The 18,032-nt window shown below is 36.3% G+C and overlaps 1 protein-coding gene across 1 annotated transcript in view; it reads left to right on the forward strand.

The window, feature by feature from the left end:
* ABCB5 (ATP binding cassette subfamily B member 5) overlaps nucleotides 1–18,032 on the forward strand; it is a 107,083-nt gene that overhangs the window by 40,386 nt on the left and 48,665 nt on the right. Inside the window, exons 14-16 of the mRNA XM_045565473.1 lie at nucleotides 437–607; nucleotides 14,058–14,219; nucleotides 17,808–17,948. Of these exons, the coding sequence (XP_045421429.1) occupies nucleotides 437–607; nucleotides 14,058–14,219; nucleotides 17,808–17,948 (474 nt within the window). The remainder of the gene's footprint in view (nucleotides 1–436; nucleotides 608–14,057; nucleotides 14,220–17,807; nucleotides 17,949–18,032) is intronic.

An 18,032-nucleotide genomic window follows, 5' to 3' on the forward strand; every position in this document is an offset into this window, starting at 1 on the left:
TTTTATAGTAATTTTTTTAACACTGTTTTCTGAATATTCCGAAAAGAAATTGTGGATAATATACCAAATTGCTAGTGAACATTTCAAATAATGCTTACATTTACATATTTGTAGTACAGTTGTTCTTTTAAAGATTTCAAAGCAGTCTAAAAATATCTAAAACAGATTTGAAGATTAGTTGAAATTATTAATTTTTCCAAAATCTTTGATTGTCCTATGTTCTAATTTCTTTTAGTTCTAGCCAAATTTTTCTTATGTCCTCTCTTCACTAGATTCTTTTTTCACTTTGTTGTTTGTTTTTACAAAAACAAGTCAAAAGTCATAAGCACCCAGGCTGAAGCAGGTATTAAAACACAACTGTGACTGTCATTTCCTGTTCTAACCATTTGATCATGCTGTCTTCTGTTTCTATGCTTTTCTTCCTGTTTTTCATTAGAAATTCAATACGTTGGTAGGGGAAAAAGGAACTCAAATGAGTGGAGGTCAGAAACAGAGAATCGCCATTGCTCGAGCTTTAGTACGAAACCCCAAGATTCTGATTTTAGATGAGGCTACATCTGCCCTTGATATGGAAAGCGAGTCAGTTGTTCAGGCTGCACTGGAGAAGGTAAGAGAGCAGGAGCACTGCTTATTTCCATATTCCTGGTTCATCGTTGTTGTTAAATACAAGGAAGTATGGATCTGTGGTAGTTTACTTAAGTTCAGAGCCCTCCTTAAGGTACGGATGCGGGTTGCTCATTCATGTAGGAACTTACGTGATGGTTACAGGAAGTGATCTGGAGGAAAGAAGGAGACATTTGTAGTTGGTGCTAAAAAAAAAAAATATATATATATATATATATACACATATATGAGGCTGATATACAAGGAATCATCCTGAATACACCTCCATTTTCACAGGTTTGCACTTTCCCCCTCCCCAAAATAACCCCACCACCATCAGCATGACTATAACCATGTCCATCTTTTGCTTCCTCCATACACACCTGTGGGATTCTCTTCTCTGACCATTTTTCTTCCTCGGGGCAGTCCCAGGGTGTTCATTGTAACCTAATTTCCCCTCAAGTAGGGAACCAGCTAATCTTGATCCAACCGCCTTCCACAGCCCTGGCCCCTCACACCTCACACTTCCTCCTGCTCACTCAGGCTTCAAGGCTACAGGACAGTTGTGACCCTGCCCCAAGTACACTGTGTCTGGGAAGGGAGTCAGCAGAGGTGCTGTGAAAAATCATTGAATGCTTTTCTCAGTGGCCAAACTCTCTTTTAAATCATGACCTCCGGACCCTTCTGAAGGCTAAATGGCACGTTTTATTTTGCTTTTACTTGGAAATGTACTAAGTGTTTTTCTGTCTAGGAAAATTGCAGGCTTCTCTTTTAAATGTTGCCTTGGTGGGACCAGAAATGGATACTGGCAGCCAGAATGCCCATTGCTTATTGAAATATCTATTAGTTACTATTATTTACTCGCAAATCAGACTGTACAAGTTTTGACCTTGTTTCCCTCCCATGATGACAGTGCCACATGCTGCTTGCAGGATATGAAAATCCTGATTTATTGGACACTTGGCCAATTTGATTCATCTTGGTAGAAAAGAAACAAGGGCAGGGGTAATGTTTTGTTCTTTTTTTTATACTTAGGAACTAGGACAGGGATCTCTATATAGAATATACTCCATAAATTGTTTTAATAATAGTGATGTCTATTTATTTAGGGCTTGACTGTACTAACAATGGTTACATTTAACATACTTACCTCGAGTTATTTTTAAATGTATTGTAACAGGCTCTCAGGTTGTTGAGAGGTTATATGTTGTGCCCGTTGTCTTTTCATCCAATGTTAATCACTTTATACAATCAAAACTAGCTCAGACTTTAAAAATAAATAGTTGCTTGGCAACGTGATAAACTAATAAATGCTCTTCCTACTGGTTAAAATGAAATCTCTGTTGCAAGTGAAAAAAGAATGCAAAATGTTTGTCATCTGTGATTCCAATTACATGAAATAGGTGTACCTGTGAACAAAAATGAAGGACTATATATACTAACAGGTGAGTGGCAGAATTATGAGGGAATTAAATTTATTTTAAAAATTCACTTCCTGTTACTGTTTTTTTATTTTTTCATAGGGAGAGGAATTTAAATCAACATTGTAGCGATAGGTGTGAGACTGCTTTATGTAGGGCGTGTGGTCTTTTGCAGGGTGAGGATAAAGGGCACTGACAGAGTGAAATATAGCATACAAAACAGGATTAATAATATACTCCAGTTTATTGGAAAATGGCTCATGGAGAAGGGGAGAGTTCAGACATAAGCAATATGATGTGAGCTCTCGCACCATGGGAGTCCTCTCCACCTACCCCACAGAAAGTGGCTGAGGACTCCAGCTAAGGAGAGTAGGGCATCCAGCAGGTTTCATTCCTTATGGTCTAACAGCCTCCAGACTCTGCTACATAACACAGTTTAATCCACAACAGTTTGTTAGCAGATTGTTACAGTTCAAAATGTCAGGCAAGCCACTAACCAATGAAAGAGGGCCCAACGAAATGTATCCCTTCTCCCTAGTGGGCCTGCACCCACCTCCCTCCACACCCAGCCCTCACGTATTCCTTCCATCCTCTCCTCTCCATAACTGCATTATGTTCCATTTATGTGAAGTTCTAGCATCAGTGAAACTAATCAGTAGTCATAAAAAAATCACATCACTGGTTTCCTAGAGCAGGGGTGGGTTTTAACAGTGGCATGCAGAAACTATCACTCTTGTCCTTACTGGTATCCTTGCTGTAGCCAACTCCCTGCTTAAGCCCTTGCCTTCATCCATGTGTTCTCAACACAGCAGCCAAGTGTGGCTATTCAGATGTAAATTTGATGATGCCGCCCTTCTGATTCACATCCTCCGATGGCTCCCCCATCTCACTCTAAGTAAAAGCCAAATTCCTTCCAATAAGCTACAAGGCTCTATGGAGTTGGGCTCCAAGCTCCTTCTGGAACTTCCCTTCCCACCACTCTTCTTGACAATGGTTGCTTCACATCAGCTAACATACTGTGTGTGTTTATTTTGTTATTGTTTCTCTTCTCCATTGGAATGTAAACTCTCTGATGTCAAAGGCTTTGATTTGTTAACTGCAGCTTCCTCACCACTAGAACCTAGCCTGGACCTTAGTAGACAGCCAAGAAATATTTGTTGAATGGATTTTGGATGACCGTGATACAAGATAGTTCCAAGACCTGAGTTGCTCTTTTTTGAGCTTCTTGATTTAGGATTACTGCAAACTAGTTTTGCTTCACTAATTTTGTTCAAGAGGAGGTTCCATGATCAGTGGAGAAGGGTTTATGCCATAGGGTGTGAGCTTTCACTCTGCCACTGGCTCTGCCTGCCTGGCATGCCAACCCAGCAGGCTTCCAAGCCGCACCACTAATAGGAGGCAAAGCAGTGAGCACCTGCAGGCCCCTGGGGAAGCCAAGGAAGCCCACACTGATTCTGTGATAAAACCTGTGAAAGCTCTTTGAAATGTTAAAAGTGGTTTGCAATTCTAAGGCATAATTATTACTAAGGGAGGTTCAGCCACCCCACATCAATGAAGAACCTCTAAAAAGGCCCTTTGCTAATTATGAGGGAAGGGTTTCCACCCGAGTTGTGGGCCACTTTATTAAATTAACTTCTAAGAAGTGGTTAACCAAAGTCGAAGTTAGATCAGAGTAAGTTTTATACACACAAATGCACACACAAATACATACACATTTTAGTGTATCGGTATCAATTAAATATCTTACTCTGCATTTATATATGGAATTGGGAATTTTTTTTTAATTTTTAGTTATTCGTAGCAGCACTATAATAGTTGGGAATGGAAAGGGGATTTCTCTCAGGGAATTTCCTCAGCGGGAATTTAGCCAGGAAAACAAAGGTAACACACAGTCTACCTCATGCCAAAAACGTCATGGGACATTTTATAAGTCTGCTTGATCAGGCTCACATTTGTAAGGCTTGCTGTTAAATTCTAAGCCACTAACTTCTTTTAGGGTAGTGATTCTCCCTCTTTGATAGATCAGAGCCCCAAGGGGTCATTAACAGAGAAAGGGATTAAAAAATGAAAATGTTCTCTCTCTCTCTCTGCCTCTCTCTCACTCTCTCTCTCTCTCTCTCTCTCTATATATATATATATGTATATAATGGAATAGTAGCAGTCTTTAAAAGAAATGAAATTCTGATACATGCTACAATGTGAATGACCCTTGAAGAATTATGCTAGGCGAAATAAGACTGACACAAAAGGATAAATATTGTATGATTCTGTTCATATGAGGTGCCTAGAATAGTCAAATTCAGAAAGAGACAGAAAGTGGTTACCAGGGGCTGGGGATAGGGGAAATGGGGAGTTAGTGTTTGATGGGTACGGAGTTTCATTATGGGATGATGAAAAAGTTCTGGAGATGGATAATGGTGACAGTTGCACAGCAGTGTGACAATACTTAATGCCACAGAATTGTTCCCTTAAAACTTTTTTGATTAAAATTGTATATTTTACATTACATATATTTTACTCAAAAAAAAAAAGAATAGTAATCTAATCCTGAGTACAAAAGAATAGTGAAAAAAAATTTTTTACATAAAGAAAAGAATAAGGACACAGAGGAATCTGGCCTCTCAGATTCAGAATGATCCTACCCTTAAAAATGGCTAGAATGGTAAATTCCATGTAATACATATTTTAACACAATTTAAAAAACAAAACAAAACTACCTCCTTCCAAAACCAGACTGCCTTCTTGGGAAAGAAATTCAAACCATACTTCAAACTGAAGCTCTTATGTGGGCTTATAACAGACTCACTTTTTTCCCTTAAGTTGCTTGTTTTGATCCTATTGTATATATAACTAGCAGATTTCCCTTTCATAAATAAATTTAAATCACTATTACGTCACAGGATATTTCAGAGTTTTAAAAAAATAGTGAAAAATCTTTTAAAATATAATAAAATGTTTTCCATGATATGGATAAGTATTAATATCTTGGTGATTTCTATAAATCTAAATTATTACCAAGCCTTGCTCTTTCCCACAAAGAAGGAAAATGCCTATATGAGATATTGATTTTCCTGAGTGTTACCAAATAAGACGTCTCTAATATATTATTTGTTGGTTAGTGTTGTAGTCTAGGTAGGTTATTATGCCCTTCTGGAAGAAAGAGAAAGCACTCTGACACAGGTGGGGTGGCCTGGCAGTGACCCCACATTATTGAGCCATGGAGCCAGTGCTGACCCCGAAGAACACTAAGCCAGGTGGCTTTCAACTTCACAGTGAAGTAGTTAAGAAACCAAAAAGCCTGTGTTTCCCATTTAACTGCCACAGCGACCTTCTCAGAGGAGATGGTCAGTCACAATTTGATAGCCTAAAGGAGAGGAACTTGTAGGAGCAGTGGGAAGTTTCAGCCTATCTTCTTGGGGCACTGGGGTACTAGGGCCTCCAATACGCATCTCAGGGAGTGGGAGAAAGAGGGAAGGAAATTGGGTGAGCAGGTAGGGCTGCCCCCAATTTCCCCACCAATTCAAACAAAGCAGCAGACCATTTATCTGGACATTTAAATATATGTATATATATCAAGTTTCCACATGAGCTTTGATATGATGAAAGGATTTTTGCAGATTAAACAAACAAACAAAATAAAGATTGAAGACTATAGAGCTATATCATGGAGCATGTACCACTGATGGGCCCCTAACCAACTAAGGTAACCTCCTAGGAGACAGCGGGCACTTGTGTTCTCATAGGTTTCCCGCACCACACTCACCACCAGGACAGAGAATTCTCCCTGTTTACAGGAGTATACTACACCTGGTAATTGGCCCCCTCGAATGGCTCGAGGCATTGTATTGTTCCCCTTTCTTTTCCTGTTGCCCTCCTTTATTCAAGTCCTGGGACGTCACTGGTGAGACTCTAGCTGATCTCTCCAGGCCCTTATCTCTGCCTAGCAATTCTGTGAGAGTTGTTGTAAAGCACCCTCTATTTCAAAGTCCAAGCTAATTACCTGGTGATTTATGGCTATGCATGGGATTGTGCAGTAATCTAAAAAATGTCAGCAAAGTGTCAAGCAGAGACCTACCTTCCTGTTGACCTTTGGTCAAATACCTAATTGTTTGGCTTTTAGCTCTGTAAAACCCATGAAGTAGGAGAGGAGATACTAGGAAATTCTTTCAATATTGTACTTTCTAGAAGAAATAATGGCAAAACAGAGATGTATTGAAAATCTACCACACCTATTTTGAAGTATGTGGAAAAACAATGGAAAGAATTGCACTATCTCCTTTATCTTTACAAGTAATCCTGGCTAAAAGGCAAAGCATCAACTCAAATTTTCTTTTTTTTTTTTTTGAGACACAGTCTCGCTCTGTTGCCTGGGCTAGAGTGAGTGCCGTGGCGTCAGCCTAGCTCACAGCAACCTCAAACTCCTGGGCTTAAGCAATCCTACTGCCTCAGCCTCCCGAGTAGCTGGGACTACAGACATGTACCACCATACCCGGCTAATTTTTTTTCTATATATATATTTTTAGTTGGCCAGATAATTTCTTTCTATTTTTAGTAGAGATGGGGTCTCGCTCTTGCTCAGGCTGGTCTCGAACTCCTGACCTCGATCCACTCGCCTCAGCCTCCCAGAGTGCTAGGATTACAGGCATGAGCCACCATGCCCGGCCAAAATCTCTTCTATGTTTTAAGTCTGAAACAATTACTATTGAATTTTTTGTTGTTGTTCACTATGGCTAATATATCATCTATAGGTCACATTTATGATCTAATGGAGATGTATTTTTCTAGTGCATTTGATAGTAATTTGAGTGTGTACTGTACTGGTAGGCCCATTTTCTAATTCTTTGAAGCATAATTTTTTCTCTTTTACATTGTTATACATTTCTGTGATTTATTTGATTTACTCAGATATGAATTCATGTTATAATAAATGAAATAACACAATAGCTACCATAATCACATGCTTATAGTTTAGACCTCTACCTTGCAGTATAAAGATGGCAAGATGGGTAAGAGCAGGCTGCTCTAACGCTAATGTAATAAAGGCACAACTGCAGAAATAGGTTCCCCTCCCCTCGGTATTCAGGTGTCAGACAACAGCACATACTTTTGCAAAATAAGTGAACCTGCTCCATAAGTAATGCCTGATAACTAAAGAAATATGAGAAGACATATGTATAAAAATCCAGTGAAATGAGCCCCCTATAAGGAAGAGAAGGACTATAGTAATATAAACCTGCATCAGGAAACCTTGAGATTCTGATTCTGTGAACAAAAGGATACATGCAGTTCTCAGACCTTTTCTAGTTGTAACCTTTCAATTGTTTGATTTTACAACATTCTCTTTTCCCACAGTCTCCTTAGAGTATGATATATCATATATTCCTTTTTATATTTTAAATTCCATACACATTAATTTGTTTTGAGAAATGTTTGATAGTATTGTGAAATCATTGAGCTAATTAAGCACATCATAAAATTTCATTAGTAAGGTTTAAGATCTGTTTGCTTTTAGAAAATAACATTTGTAACCTCAAGGAAATGTAACTGAATCAATGGGAGAGGTATGGGCCAGTAGGCTGGGTGTCTTTTACACATGTAAAAGAATGAAAATTCAACTCTTATCTACACCATACACAAAAAACAACTCAACATGGATTAAAGATTTAAATGTAAGACCTGAAACTGCAAAACTCTCAGAAGAAACCAGAGGAAAAGCTTCATGATATTGGGCCTGACAACTATTGACACCAAAAACACAAGCAATGAAAGCAAAATTAGACAAATGGGACTACATCAAACAAAAAACTTCACAGGAAAGGAAACAACCAACAGAGTGGAAAGGCAACCTATGAAATGGGAAAAAAATTTGGAAACAATATATTTAATAAGAGATTAATATGCAAAATACACAAGGAATTCCTACAACTCAATAGCAGAAAAATAAGTTAAATTAAATAAGCTGACTGAAAAATGGGCAAAGATCTTGAAAAGACATTTCTACAAAGAAGACGTACAAACCACCAACAGATATATGAAGAGATCTTCAACATCACTAATTATCAGGGAACTACAAGTCAAAACTACAATGAAATATCTCCTCATACCTATTAGGATGGCTGTTGTGGGGGAAAAAAACATAACAGTGTCATGAGGATGCAAAAATATCAGAAGCCTCATACATTACTGGAGGGAATGTAAAATGATTCAGTTCCTGTAGAAAATAATATGGAGGTCTCACAAAAAAATCAAAAATAAAATTACCACATGATCCAACAATTCCTTTTCTGGATGTATGTATCAAATAAATTGAAATCAGTATCTCAAAGAATTATCTGTATGCCCATGTTCATTGCAACATTATTCACAATAGCCAAGATATGGAAACAACCTAAATGTCTATCTTTGGATGAATGGATAAAGAAAAATATGATATATAAATACAATGGAATATTATTCAGCCTTAAAAAAGAAGGAAATCCTGCCATATGGGACAACATGAATGGACCTGGATGACATTATGCCAAGTGAAATCAGCCAGTTACAGAAGGGCAAATACTGAATGATTCCGCTTACATGAGCTATCTAAAATATCAATAGTCAGACTTGTAGAAGCAGAAAATAGAATGGTGATTGCCAGAGATTGAAGAAAGAGAGAAACAGAGTTGCTGTTCAATGGGGATAAATTTTCAGTTATACAAGATGAGTAAGTTCTAGAGATGTGTTGTACAACATCGTGCCTATATAATTAGCAATGCTATATTATGCACTTAAATATCTGTTAAGAGGGTAGATTTCATGTCAAGTGTTTTTGTCACAAAAAAATTAGTCTGCACAATAACTCTAAAATATAAGTAGTATAATTTTTCCTATTTAACAAATGGAGAATTGAAGACCTAGGGCAGTTAAGTAACTTGCCTAAGATTACAAAGCCAGAAATTGGCAGAAACAAGATTCAAACCCAAAATTTGTGACTCTGGAAAACACAAATGTTGAAATTATTGAATATTAGATTTGCCTTTATAAAAGTCATAAACTAGACTCTCTATATGAGACTGCTTGCCATTTGTACTTAATTACTATACAATACAATAACAGTTACATCTATGATGATATTTGTCAGATTAACTGTATTATGAGTTTTATTGAAACAGTGGACTTCATTCCTACATAATGTTTTCTTGGTCTGTTGTTCATAAAGCTTGCTTAGCTATCCATGCAGAGGAATATAATTTGCTTTTAAACTAAAAAAATTAATAATGATGGGGAATTTGGTTTTAGAGATATTATGTCATTACATACTTTTAGAAAGCATTGTGAATCACAGGTAGGGCTGCTGCCAGGGGAGAATTTCCATTCTATCCACTCTCTGTGACAGAGAAGTGGGTTAAATATAACACAGATTTAGAAACTGAGTAACAATTATAGTCTGATTATCAGTATGTTGTCAAAGTCATAACAAGAAGGGGCCTGCCTTGGATAGGTGTTTAACTATCACAAAGTAGGGCTTCCTTTTCCCTTATCTACCTAGTCCCACTATTTAAAGGGAGTCTTTTAATATCCACATATGGAACAAACTACCTAAGGTAGACTCGCAAAGAAACATTTTTATCTTTACCAGTGGTCAGGGCCAGCTACATAGTTTGTGGGGCCCAGTGTAAAATGAAAATGTGGACTCTCTTGTTCAAAAATTATTAACAATTACAAGATGACAACAGCAGAGCATTAAACCAAGATTTGGACCCTGTAAGCCCAGGGCCATGCTTGCCTGCATAGGTCATCCACCCATGAAGCTGTCCCTGCAGTGGTCTCTTTACTGCCACCCCTGACTATGATGAACTTTAGACTGACTGTGACACACCTAGCCTCAATTCTGAACTTCGGTTGCCATTCCTCATTGCTAACCCAAATTATAACATCCCTAGTTTCCTGGTTGGCTCAGTTGATACAAACTGTGCTTTCTCTCTTTCTTTCTCTCTCTCTCTCTCTCTCACACACACACACACCAGATATATATGTATATACATATATGGAATTTGTATGTATGTATATGTTCCTGACATACGTGTGTGTGTATATATGTGACATTTACAGATGAGTTTATTTCAAGAACCAAAATTAGTAACAATATCTGCTTAATGCAAAGCCTAGCTTTGCTTAGTTATAGTGTCTCCATCCCCAATTCTATTTCTCTAAGTAATTTTTAAAATTAAAGTCCAGGTCCAAAACTCAATGTAGGTAGTAACTATCTCTCTGTTGACATCTGAAACCTGAGTAGTACGTATGATTTCTCTTTCACTTTCTTTACCCTAGAGCATAAATTCAAATGGTTTTAAGTTATAGCTACATGGCCATATCTCCCAGCTGTCCTGAGAAAGCTCCAGTCTACACCTTTTATCTATTCAAGAGCATCTTGGTTTGGGTGATACTTTAGATCACCTTAATATAAACCAAATGTATCATAATATACCTGTTTTCTTAAAAAAAATAAGGTGCTGTAAAATTAATAATAAAAAGAACTTTAATTATAACAGTGTAACTATGTAATAGCATCTAGTTGTTTTTCACGTGTATACATATGTAACTCATAGGAACAAAAGCTATTTAAATTTAAAACATGCTTTTCCAAAGTGTTTGGCTTTTTTGCTTTTAAACGAAAGTGCAAGACCTGGACATTAAATAAAATTGGGAAAATTGAGACAATAAAAATACAACCTGGCCAGGCACAGTGGCTCACGCCTGTAATTGCAACAATTTGGGAGGCCAAGGCAGGAGGATTGCTTGAACCCAGGAGTTCAAGATTACAGTAAGTTATGATTGCCCCAATTCACTCAAGCCTGGGCAATACAGTGAGACTCTGTCTCTTCAAAAAATAAAATTAAAATTAAAATACAACCCATAAACCCAATAATTAAATACAAGCACTATTAGTATTTTGATGTATTATTTTTTCTATATAGGTGTCTTTTTCTATGGGTAGATTTTTTAAAAACATAGTAATAATAGGATATAAATTTTTTCCTACATTTTTCCATACAGCATTATATCATAAGTTTTTTGCACGTTATTATTTAATCTTAATAACTAGTATTTTAAGGAGTTTCCTTTATCTTATAGATTTGGAATAGAAGTGTTTAAAGAAATAATCACCTGCTTCATCAAGTGTGTCTATGGCAGTGGAGAGACCTTGTGCAGATGTTAGAGAAAACCACACCAGATTCTAGCATCAGTCCTCCCAGAGACTGGCTGAGGCATCAAGCAAGCTTTTTAACCTTCAGAGCTCCAGTTTCCATCTCTGTAATAAGTAAGACTACAAACAATAATGAGAAAAGTAAATAGCAGTCATAAAGCAGTAATATGAACAGTAATAATATTAGCCATTATTTTTTAAGTCCCTGGCAAATGTGTAGCTTGCCAAAATTATCATTTTTTGTGCTAAGGATTTACAAAAAATACATTACCTCAAGGATAGCCAACAATCTTGCAGAGGAACAATAAAGCTGGAAATCTTTTTTTTTTCCTTGGCTTAAGCTAAGAGTGAGGGAAGTCTTAAACTAATATATATCAATGCTTATTTTAAATCTGTAGTAATTAAGATGGCATAGCACCAGGGCAGGGCTAGACAAGCTGAATAGCAGGAGAGCACACAGAATACAAAACAGGCACAAAATAACGGTCACCTGATTTATGATAAAGGCAGCTCTGCAGTGCAATGGGGAAAGGATGGTCTTTTCCAAATATGCTTCTGTGATGCTTCGTTGACTATATGGGGAAAATGTACATTGACTCCTATTTGACATCACACACAAAAATTAATTCCAGATGGATTATAGAACTAAATATGAAAGGTAACATGATAAAGATTGAAGGTAAAACATAGCAGAACATCTGTGTGACACTGGAGTAAAGATTTCTTAAACAGTACACAAAAAGCATAAATTGTAAAAGAGAAAAATTGACTAATTGGACTTCATTAAAATTTTTAAATTCCGTTCATCAAAAGAGACCATTAAGAGAGTGAAAAGACAGCTATTTAAAGGGAAAAAATAATGGTAATACATAGCACCTGACAGAGTCCTTGTATCTGGAATATATAAAGAACTCATGAAAATTGACAAGAAAAAGACAGTTCTAATACAGAAATGAGAAAAAACTTGAACAATTCACAAAAGAGAATATCCAAATTGTCTCTAGCCATTTAAAAAGGTGTTCCGGCCGGGCATGGTGACTCACACCTGTAATCCTAGCTCACTGGGAGACTGAAGCGGATGGATTGTTTGAGCTCAGGAGTTCGAGACCAGTCTGAGCAAGAGTGAGACCCCGTCTCTATTAAAAAGCAGAAATTAGCTGGACAACTAAAAAAATATATATATAAAAAAATTAAGCCAGGCATGGTGGTGCATGCCTGTAGTCCCACTTACTTGGGAGGCTGAGGCAGTAGGATTGCTTGAACCCAGGAGTTTGAGGTTGCTGTGAGCTAGGCTGACGCCACAGCACTCAAGCCCAGATGACAGAGTGAGACTGTCTCAAAAAAAAAGAAAAGAAAGAAAGAAAAGTTGTTCAATTTTATTAGTCATCAGGAAAATGCAAATAAAAGTACAATATAACAGTACTTACCTACTAGACAGACAGAAAGTACCAAGTGCTGATGAGAATATAGAGGGACCATGACTCTACTGTAGTGTTGGGGGTTATAAGTTGGGACAACCACTTTGAAAAACAATTTGGCAGAATCAAATAAAACAGAGCATATATAGACCCTATGACTCAGCAAGTCCTCTTCTAGGTATACAACTAGTAGAACTGTGTACGTATGTTCACCAAATAAACATGTATAGCAGCCTATGCATAATAGGAAAACGAACCCTGAAAGCTATCCAAATGTCAGTCAGGAAGAGAATGGATAAATTGTGGCATACTCACACAGCGAAATACTGTGCAGCAATAAAAATGAATGATCTGCAATTGTATACAACAAAATGGATGAACCTCAAAAACATAATGTTGAACATAAATACCCAGACACAGAAGAGTATATACTGCATGATCTCTTTTATATAAACTACAAAAAAAAGATCAGGATAGTAGTTATCCTTGGCGTTGGTGAGTGGTAAGAGTAATTGGAAAAAAGCATGAGGAAGGAAGGCTTCTGCCTGCCGGTAATGATAGTTTTCTTGATCTGGGATCTATGATGTGGGTGTATTCAGTTTGTGACAATGCACTGTACTGGCCAGGCGCAGTGTCTCATGCCTGTAACTCTAGGACTCTGGGAGGCCAAGACTAGAGGATTGCTTGAGGTCAGGAGTTCAAGACCAGCCTGAGCAAGAGTGAGACCCCATCTCTACTAAAAAAAAAAAAAAATAGAAAAAATTAGCCAGGCAATTAAATAATAGAAAAAATTAGCTGTGTGGTGGGGTGCACCTGTAGTCCCAGCTACTCAGGAGGCTGAGGCAGGAGGACTGCTTGAGCCCAGGAATTTGAGGTTGTTGTGAGCTACAATGATGCCACTGTACTCTAGCCTGGGCGACAGAGCAAGACTCTATCTCAAATTAAAAAAAAAAAGAAAAAGAAAAAGAAAATACACTGTACTCTTATGATATGTGTACATTTCCATACGTTGATAATTGCAAAAAAAAGTTAAAAATATATATTACCTTGAAATGATAACCAACCTGTTAAGTAATATCCCCATTTTAGAGATTAAAAAAGAAAGAGAAATAGTGAGTTTAAGTTACTTAGTTACTAGTAGCCATAAAGCTATTTGGTAACTCAGATTAAATAGTCTTCTGGTTCCTTTCTAATTCTAAGATACTATTTATAAAACCACTGATTTGGAATCTAAGTAACTTTCTGACTCTCTTTTTATTCTAATTTCCATCAGTCTTCCTAATCTGTTAAAGTTTCCAAATTTCTATATCCAAGGATGAAATTCTTTGATATTTAAAATAATACTGCAACAAGAAGTTTTCTTGAATATTATAGAGGTTGTTATTTCTACTAATTTTGTATTTACTTTCTATACCTTTTGTTCTCTAGGCAAGCAAAGGTCGGACCACAATTGTGGTAGCACATCGACTTTCCACTATTAGAAGTGCAGATCTGATTGTAACCATAAAGGATGGGACAGTGGCGGAGAAAGGAACACATGCTGAACTAATGGCAAAGCAAGGTCTATATTACTCATTTGCAATGTCACAGGTAATGTTTACATAACATAATGTTATATTAGTGGGGTTTTTTTTTAAAACTTTTCAGAGATCATACCACACTAAAAAACAGAAGTCCCAAATTATAATGTTAAATTTTACAAAGTAACCAGGATTTATTTATTATTCCTCAGTGAAGAAACTGAGTGTGATTCATACCCTCAGCATTGTGCTAGATAATATGCTGGAGATTAAAGAGCAAATGGATGCATGTATTTAATATTTGCCAGGCACACTACAAATAGGCTTCCATGCTTGCATATGGCAGATCCAGGACAGTCTAACTACAGTGATCTTTTGGTTAGAACACAAGAAATATAACACATAATCCCTACTTAAAGATTTAAAACTTAGCTACAGAGACAAAACGCAAAATTGTGCATACAGATGTTACAAATTATAGAAATAAGAAACAAGATTGATGGGGAGGGATAGAGCTATATTACCCATGGAAAGTTTCATGGAAGAGGGCTTTAAGGTTGAAAGGTTGGAATTGGAGGTGGACATGGAAGAGAAATCCAGGTTGACAAATAGCAGCATGGAGGTAAGAAGGAATTTGGTGTGCAACTAAAACCGAAAGGAGACCAGCCTTCCATAAGTAAAGATGAATGTTAGGAGAATAATGGAAAAGGGTTGGATAATGAGGGTCAGATCATGGAAGTTCTTGGAAGTCAGACAGAAGGTTGAGACTTAATGTGCAGGAAGCACATTACAGAATGCCTGGCACACAGTGGACACTCAATAAATATCTCCTGAATGAAGGGATACACACATCAACTCATGCTGTGTGCACACCACATCCTCACAGGTGGACCAGAAAGCTCACATTGAGCAATTGAATGGGGGTCTGACAGCGCTGGGGGTACACAGCAAATTCCCCTTCCTTAGGACCCATGTTTCTGCATGCCACGATATCCACCTTAGTGGATTTCATATAACTCTTTCATTAGGGCACATTAATATAATGAGGCTCTAGCCTAATTGGGAATTAGGCTCTAGCTCTCTTCTTCATTCTAGCCCAACTTTCTTCTCTCAACCTGGAATGCCGGCTTCTTTCCGAGGGCTCTTCTACAGATGGAAGAAAACCTTTTCTGTTTATTTTACTTCTTCAACTTTCTGATTATATCTTTCATGTCAATACTAGAAATTTACAAATTAGGAAATTTAGAAAGTTATAAGCCTCCATCTCCTCATCAAATTTGTAACTTCAAATTTCAAACCTAGCTTTCTCCACTGTGCTAGAATGAGATATTTCTAAACACACTCTATGAGGCAATAATTGTTCAAAGAATGTTTGAAAATTTAATTATATATTGATTCAAAAACTGCCTGATTCTCACTTTTTTTATATTAGTTCATATTTTGTGTTTCCTTTAAAAATAAAGCAAGATGTTATTTGGCAATTGAATTTGCATGATTTTCATTCCATAATAAATTAAATAATTTGTGAAGTTATTAAGTTCAATATTTTCAAGCTAATATAAGTAAGAATAAAAATAAATAACCGTAGTTGAATTAATCCTATTTCGAGATTTTTAAAAACAACACTCTAATCTTTCTTTAGAGTAACATATCTTTGTTTTTTATTATAATTAAACTAAAAATCCATTATTAGGTCTTAGGTTAAAGGGTTTCATTATGTAGTAAAAACAAAAATGGTGTGTTTGTGGTATAAATGTATAAAAATTTTAAACACCTTATTCAAAATGGATTAGTATTCTCTGATTACCTAAAATTATGTCTATTTGGATATAACAACACAATGTAAATATTAATACTCAATAAACAGCCACAATATGTTGGATATTATATAGTAAACATAACATACATGATATCTACATAAACAAGTAACTCATTTTTGAAACTCTGGACATAGTTACTTGCCACTATTGCCTGTGGTGTCTAAATGAATCAATATATTAATAAAAGAATGCATGATATCACAAGTATTCAAATGTTAATGCTGTTAGAAGAATCCTGAGAAATAGCATAGAAAAGTGGTTAAGGTTATGAGCTCTGGAGTCACTGCAAGTTGACTCTGCCACTTAATAGTTTTAGGACCTTGGGCAAGTTATTTAAATTCTCAGTGCCTCACTTTTTTAATCTCTAACATGAGAAAAATAATAGCAACCTATTAATGAATTATTGTGAGCATTAAATGAGCTAATTCATATAAAGTGCTTAGAATTATTGTTGGTATAATAAATTCTATTATTATTAGCATTAGTATTATCTAATCAAAGTTTTCAGAAAAGTTCAAACTATGGAGGTTAATATTATAATTACTTATCTAGATTGCATATGATTGTATACAGGCATATTCCTTCAGTGAGTTCCTATGTGAAAATAAAATAAAAATAGGTAAAGATATATTTATACTTACCAAAACTTATAGTCACTATTATTTTGTCTTGCAGCCTTCTCAGGAAAAGGAATTATCTTTTGAACTCTTAAAGCATCTTCTTAAACAATTTTATTATAAGAAGAGGTCAAAGTTTTATCTTAAACTTGTCACAAAGTAAATAACTCCTGGAAAAAAAAGCCAAATAAAAAATTTCTTTTGTGGTAGAGAAATTTATAGAAAAAAAAAAAGAAAATGATAGCATAAAGGAATGTCTGATTAAAGATGTCGAGATAGTCCAAGGATGGTTAAAGTTCATTGTATCTTTAAATGATTAACAGTTGTTAAACTTGTCAATGAATCAGTATCCCTGGAAAGTTTTGCAAGTACACAGATTCTCCTTGTGGACCTAAATCTACCTCCATCTTTCCATCTCTTCTCCTCGACCCTGGTCTGAACTATTATCATCCTAACTGAGCTCTTCGTTTCTCTCTTGTCCTCCTCCTCCCATCTCTTCCTGGGGAAGTCATAAATTTATTCATAACACATTCAAATGAACAGGGAATATGTAGCCCCTTTATTTCACTAAAACGGGTCTCACTTTTCTGAGTAGCAAGAAAACTAAAATGTGGACCTAGAGCAATTTGGTTTAGAACTTCTTCCTATTCTATAATTCAAACAATTTATTTAAGGTTAATTTGATTTCTTTGAAATTTCTTATTCTTCAGGAGCAGAGTCCATTAATTTTGCTTTTTGATCACAGTTTGGGATGGGCAGCAGTGACAGGCCTGGAAAATGTTATTGTCTCCTGAGATCTCTCTCAGGCTCATGACCAGCCTCACATATAAGTACCTAGCTATATGTTATAGATTTATAAGCTCCAGAAAAGGCTAGGAAGAAGGCATCAAAAGAGTATCATCTGTCTCAAAAAGCTTCTTTTACTAAGAGCTGTCCTTACTAGTGGTATAGTTGTTTGGGATTAAGGCATTGTTTTCCCCAGTTACTTATACAGGTCTTTGGAAAAGAAGGCTCTATAAGCTATTATCAGTCACTAACACTTTAGTATGAGTTAAACTTATTAGCTCTTTGTCAAGCCTGAAAATTGTTCAGCAAGAACTGCACAAGAATATGCCACTTTTAAGAGCAAAGGCAGTAACAGTTTTAAATGAATGCTTAATAAAGTTTCTTTGAATTTGTAAGGCATTTTTGTAATGACAGTCTGTATATTCTTCATTTAAGGATATTAAAAAAGCTGATGAACAAATGGAATCAGTGACGTGTTCTACTGAAGAAAATACCAGCTCCAATCCTCTATGCCCTATGAACAGCATCAAGTCAGACTTCACTGATGAGTCTGAGGAATCCATCCACTGTAAAGAGGTAATGGGTCAACTACCAAGTTTTTCCCACACATTCTCCAATTTTTATTTAATCCTTAAATTTAGAATTTATTTACCATAAAAT

Source organism: Lemur catta, chromosome 11, assembly GCF_020740605.2.
Source record: "Lemur catta isolate mLemCat1 chromosome 11, mLemCat1.pri, whole genome shotgun sequence".
NCBI classification, from domain to species: domain Eukaryota; kingdom Metazoa; phylum Chordata; class Mammalia; order Primates; family Lemuridae; genus Lemur; species Lemur catta.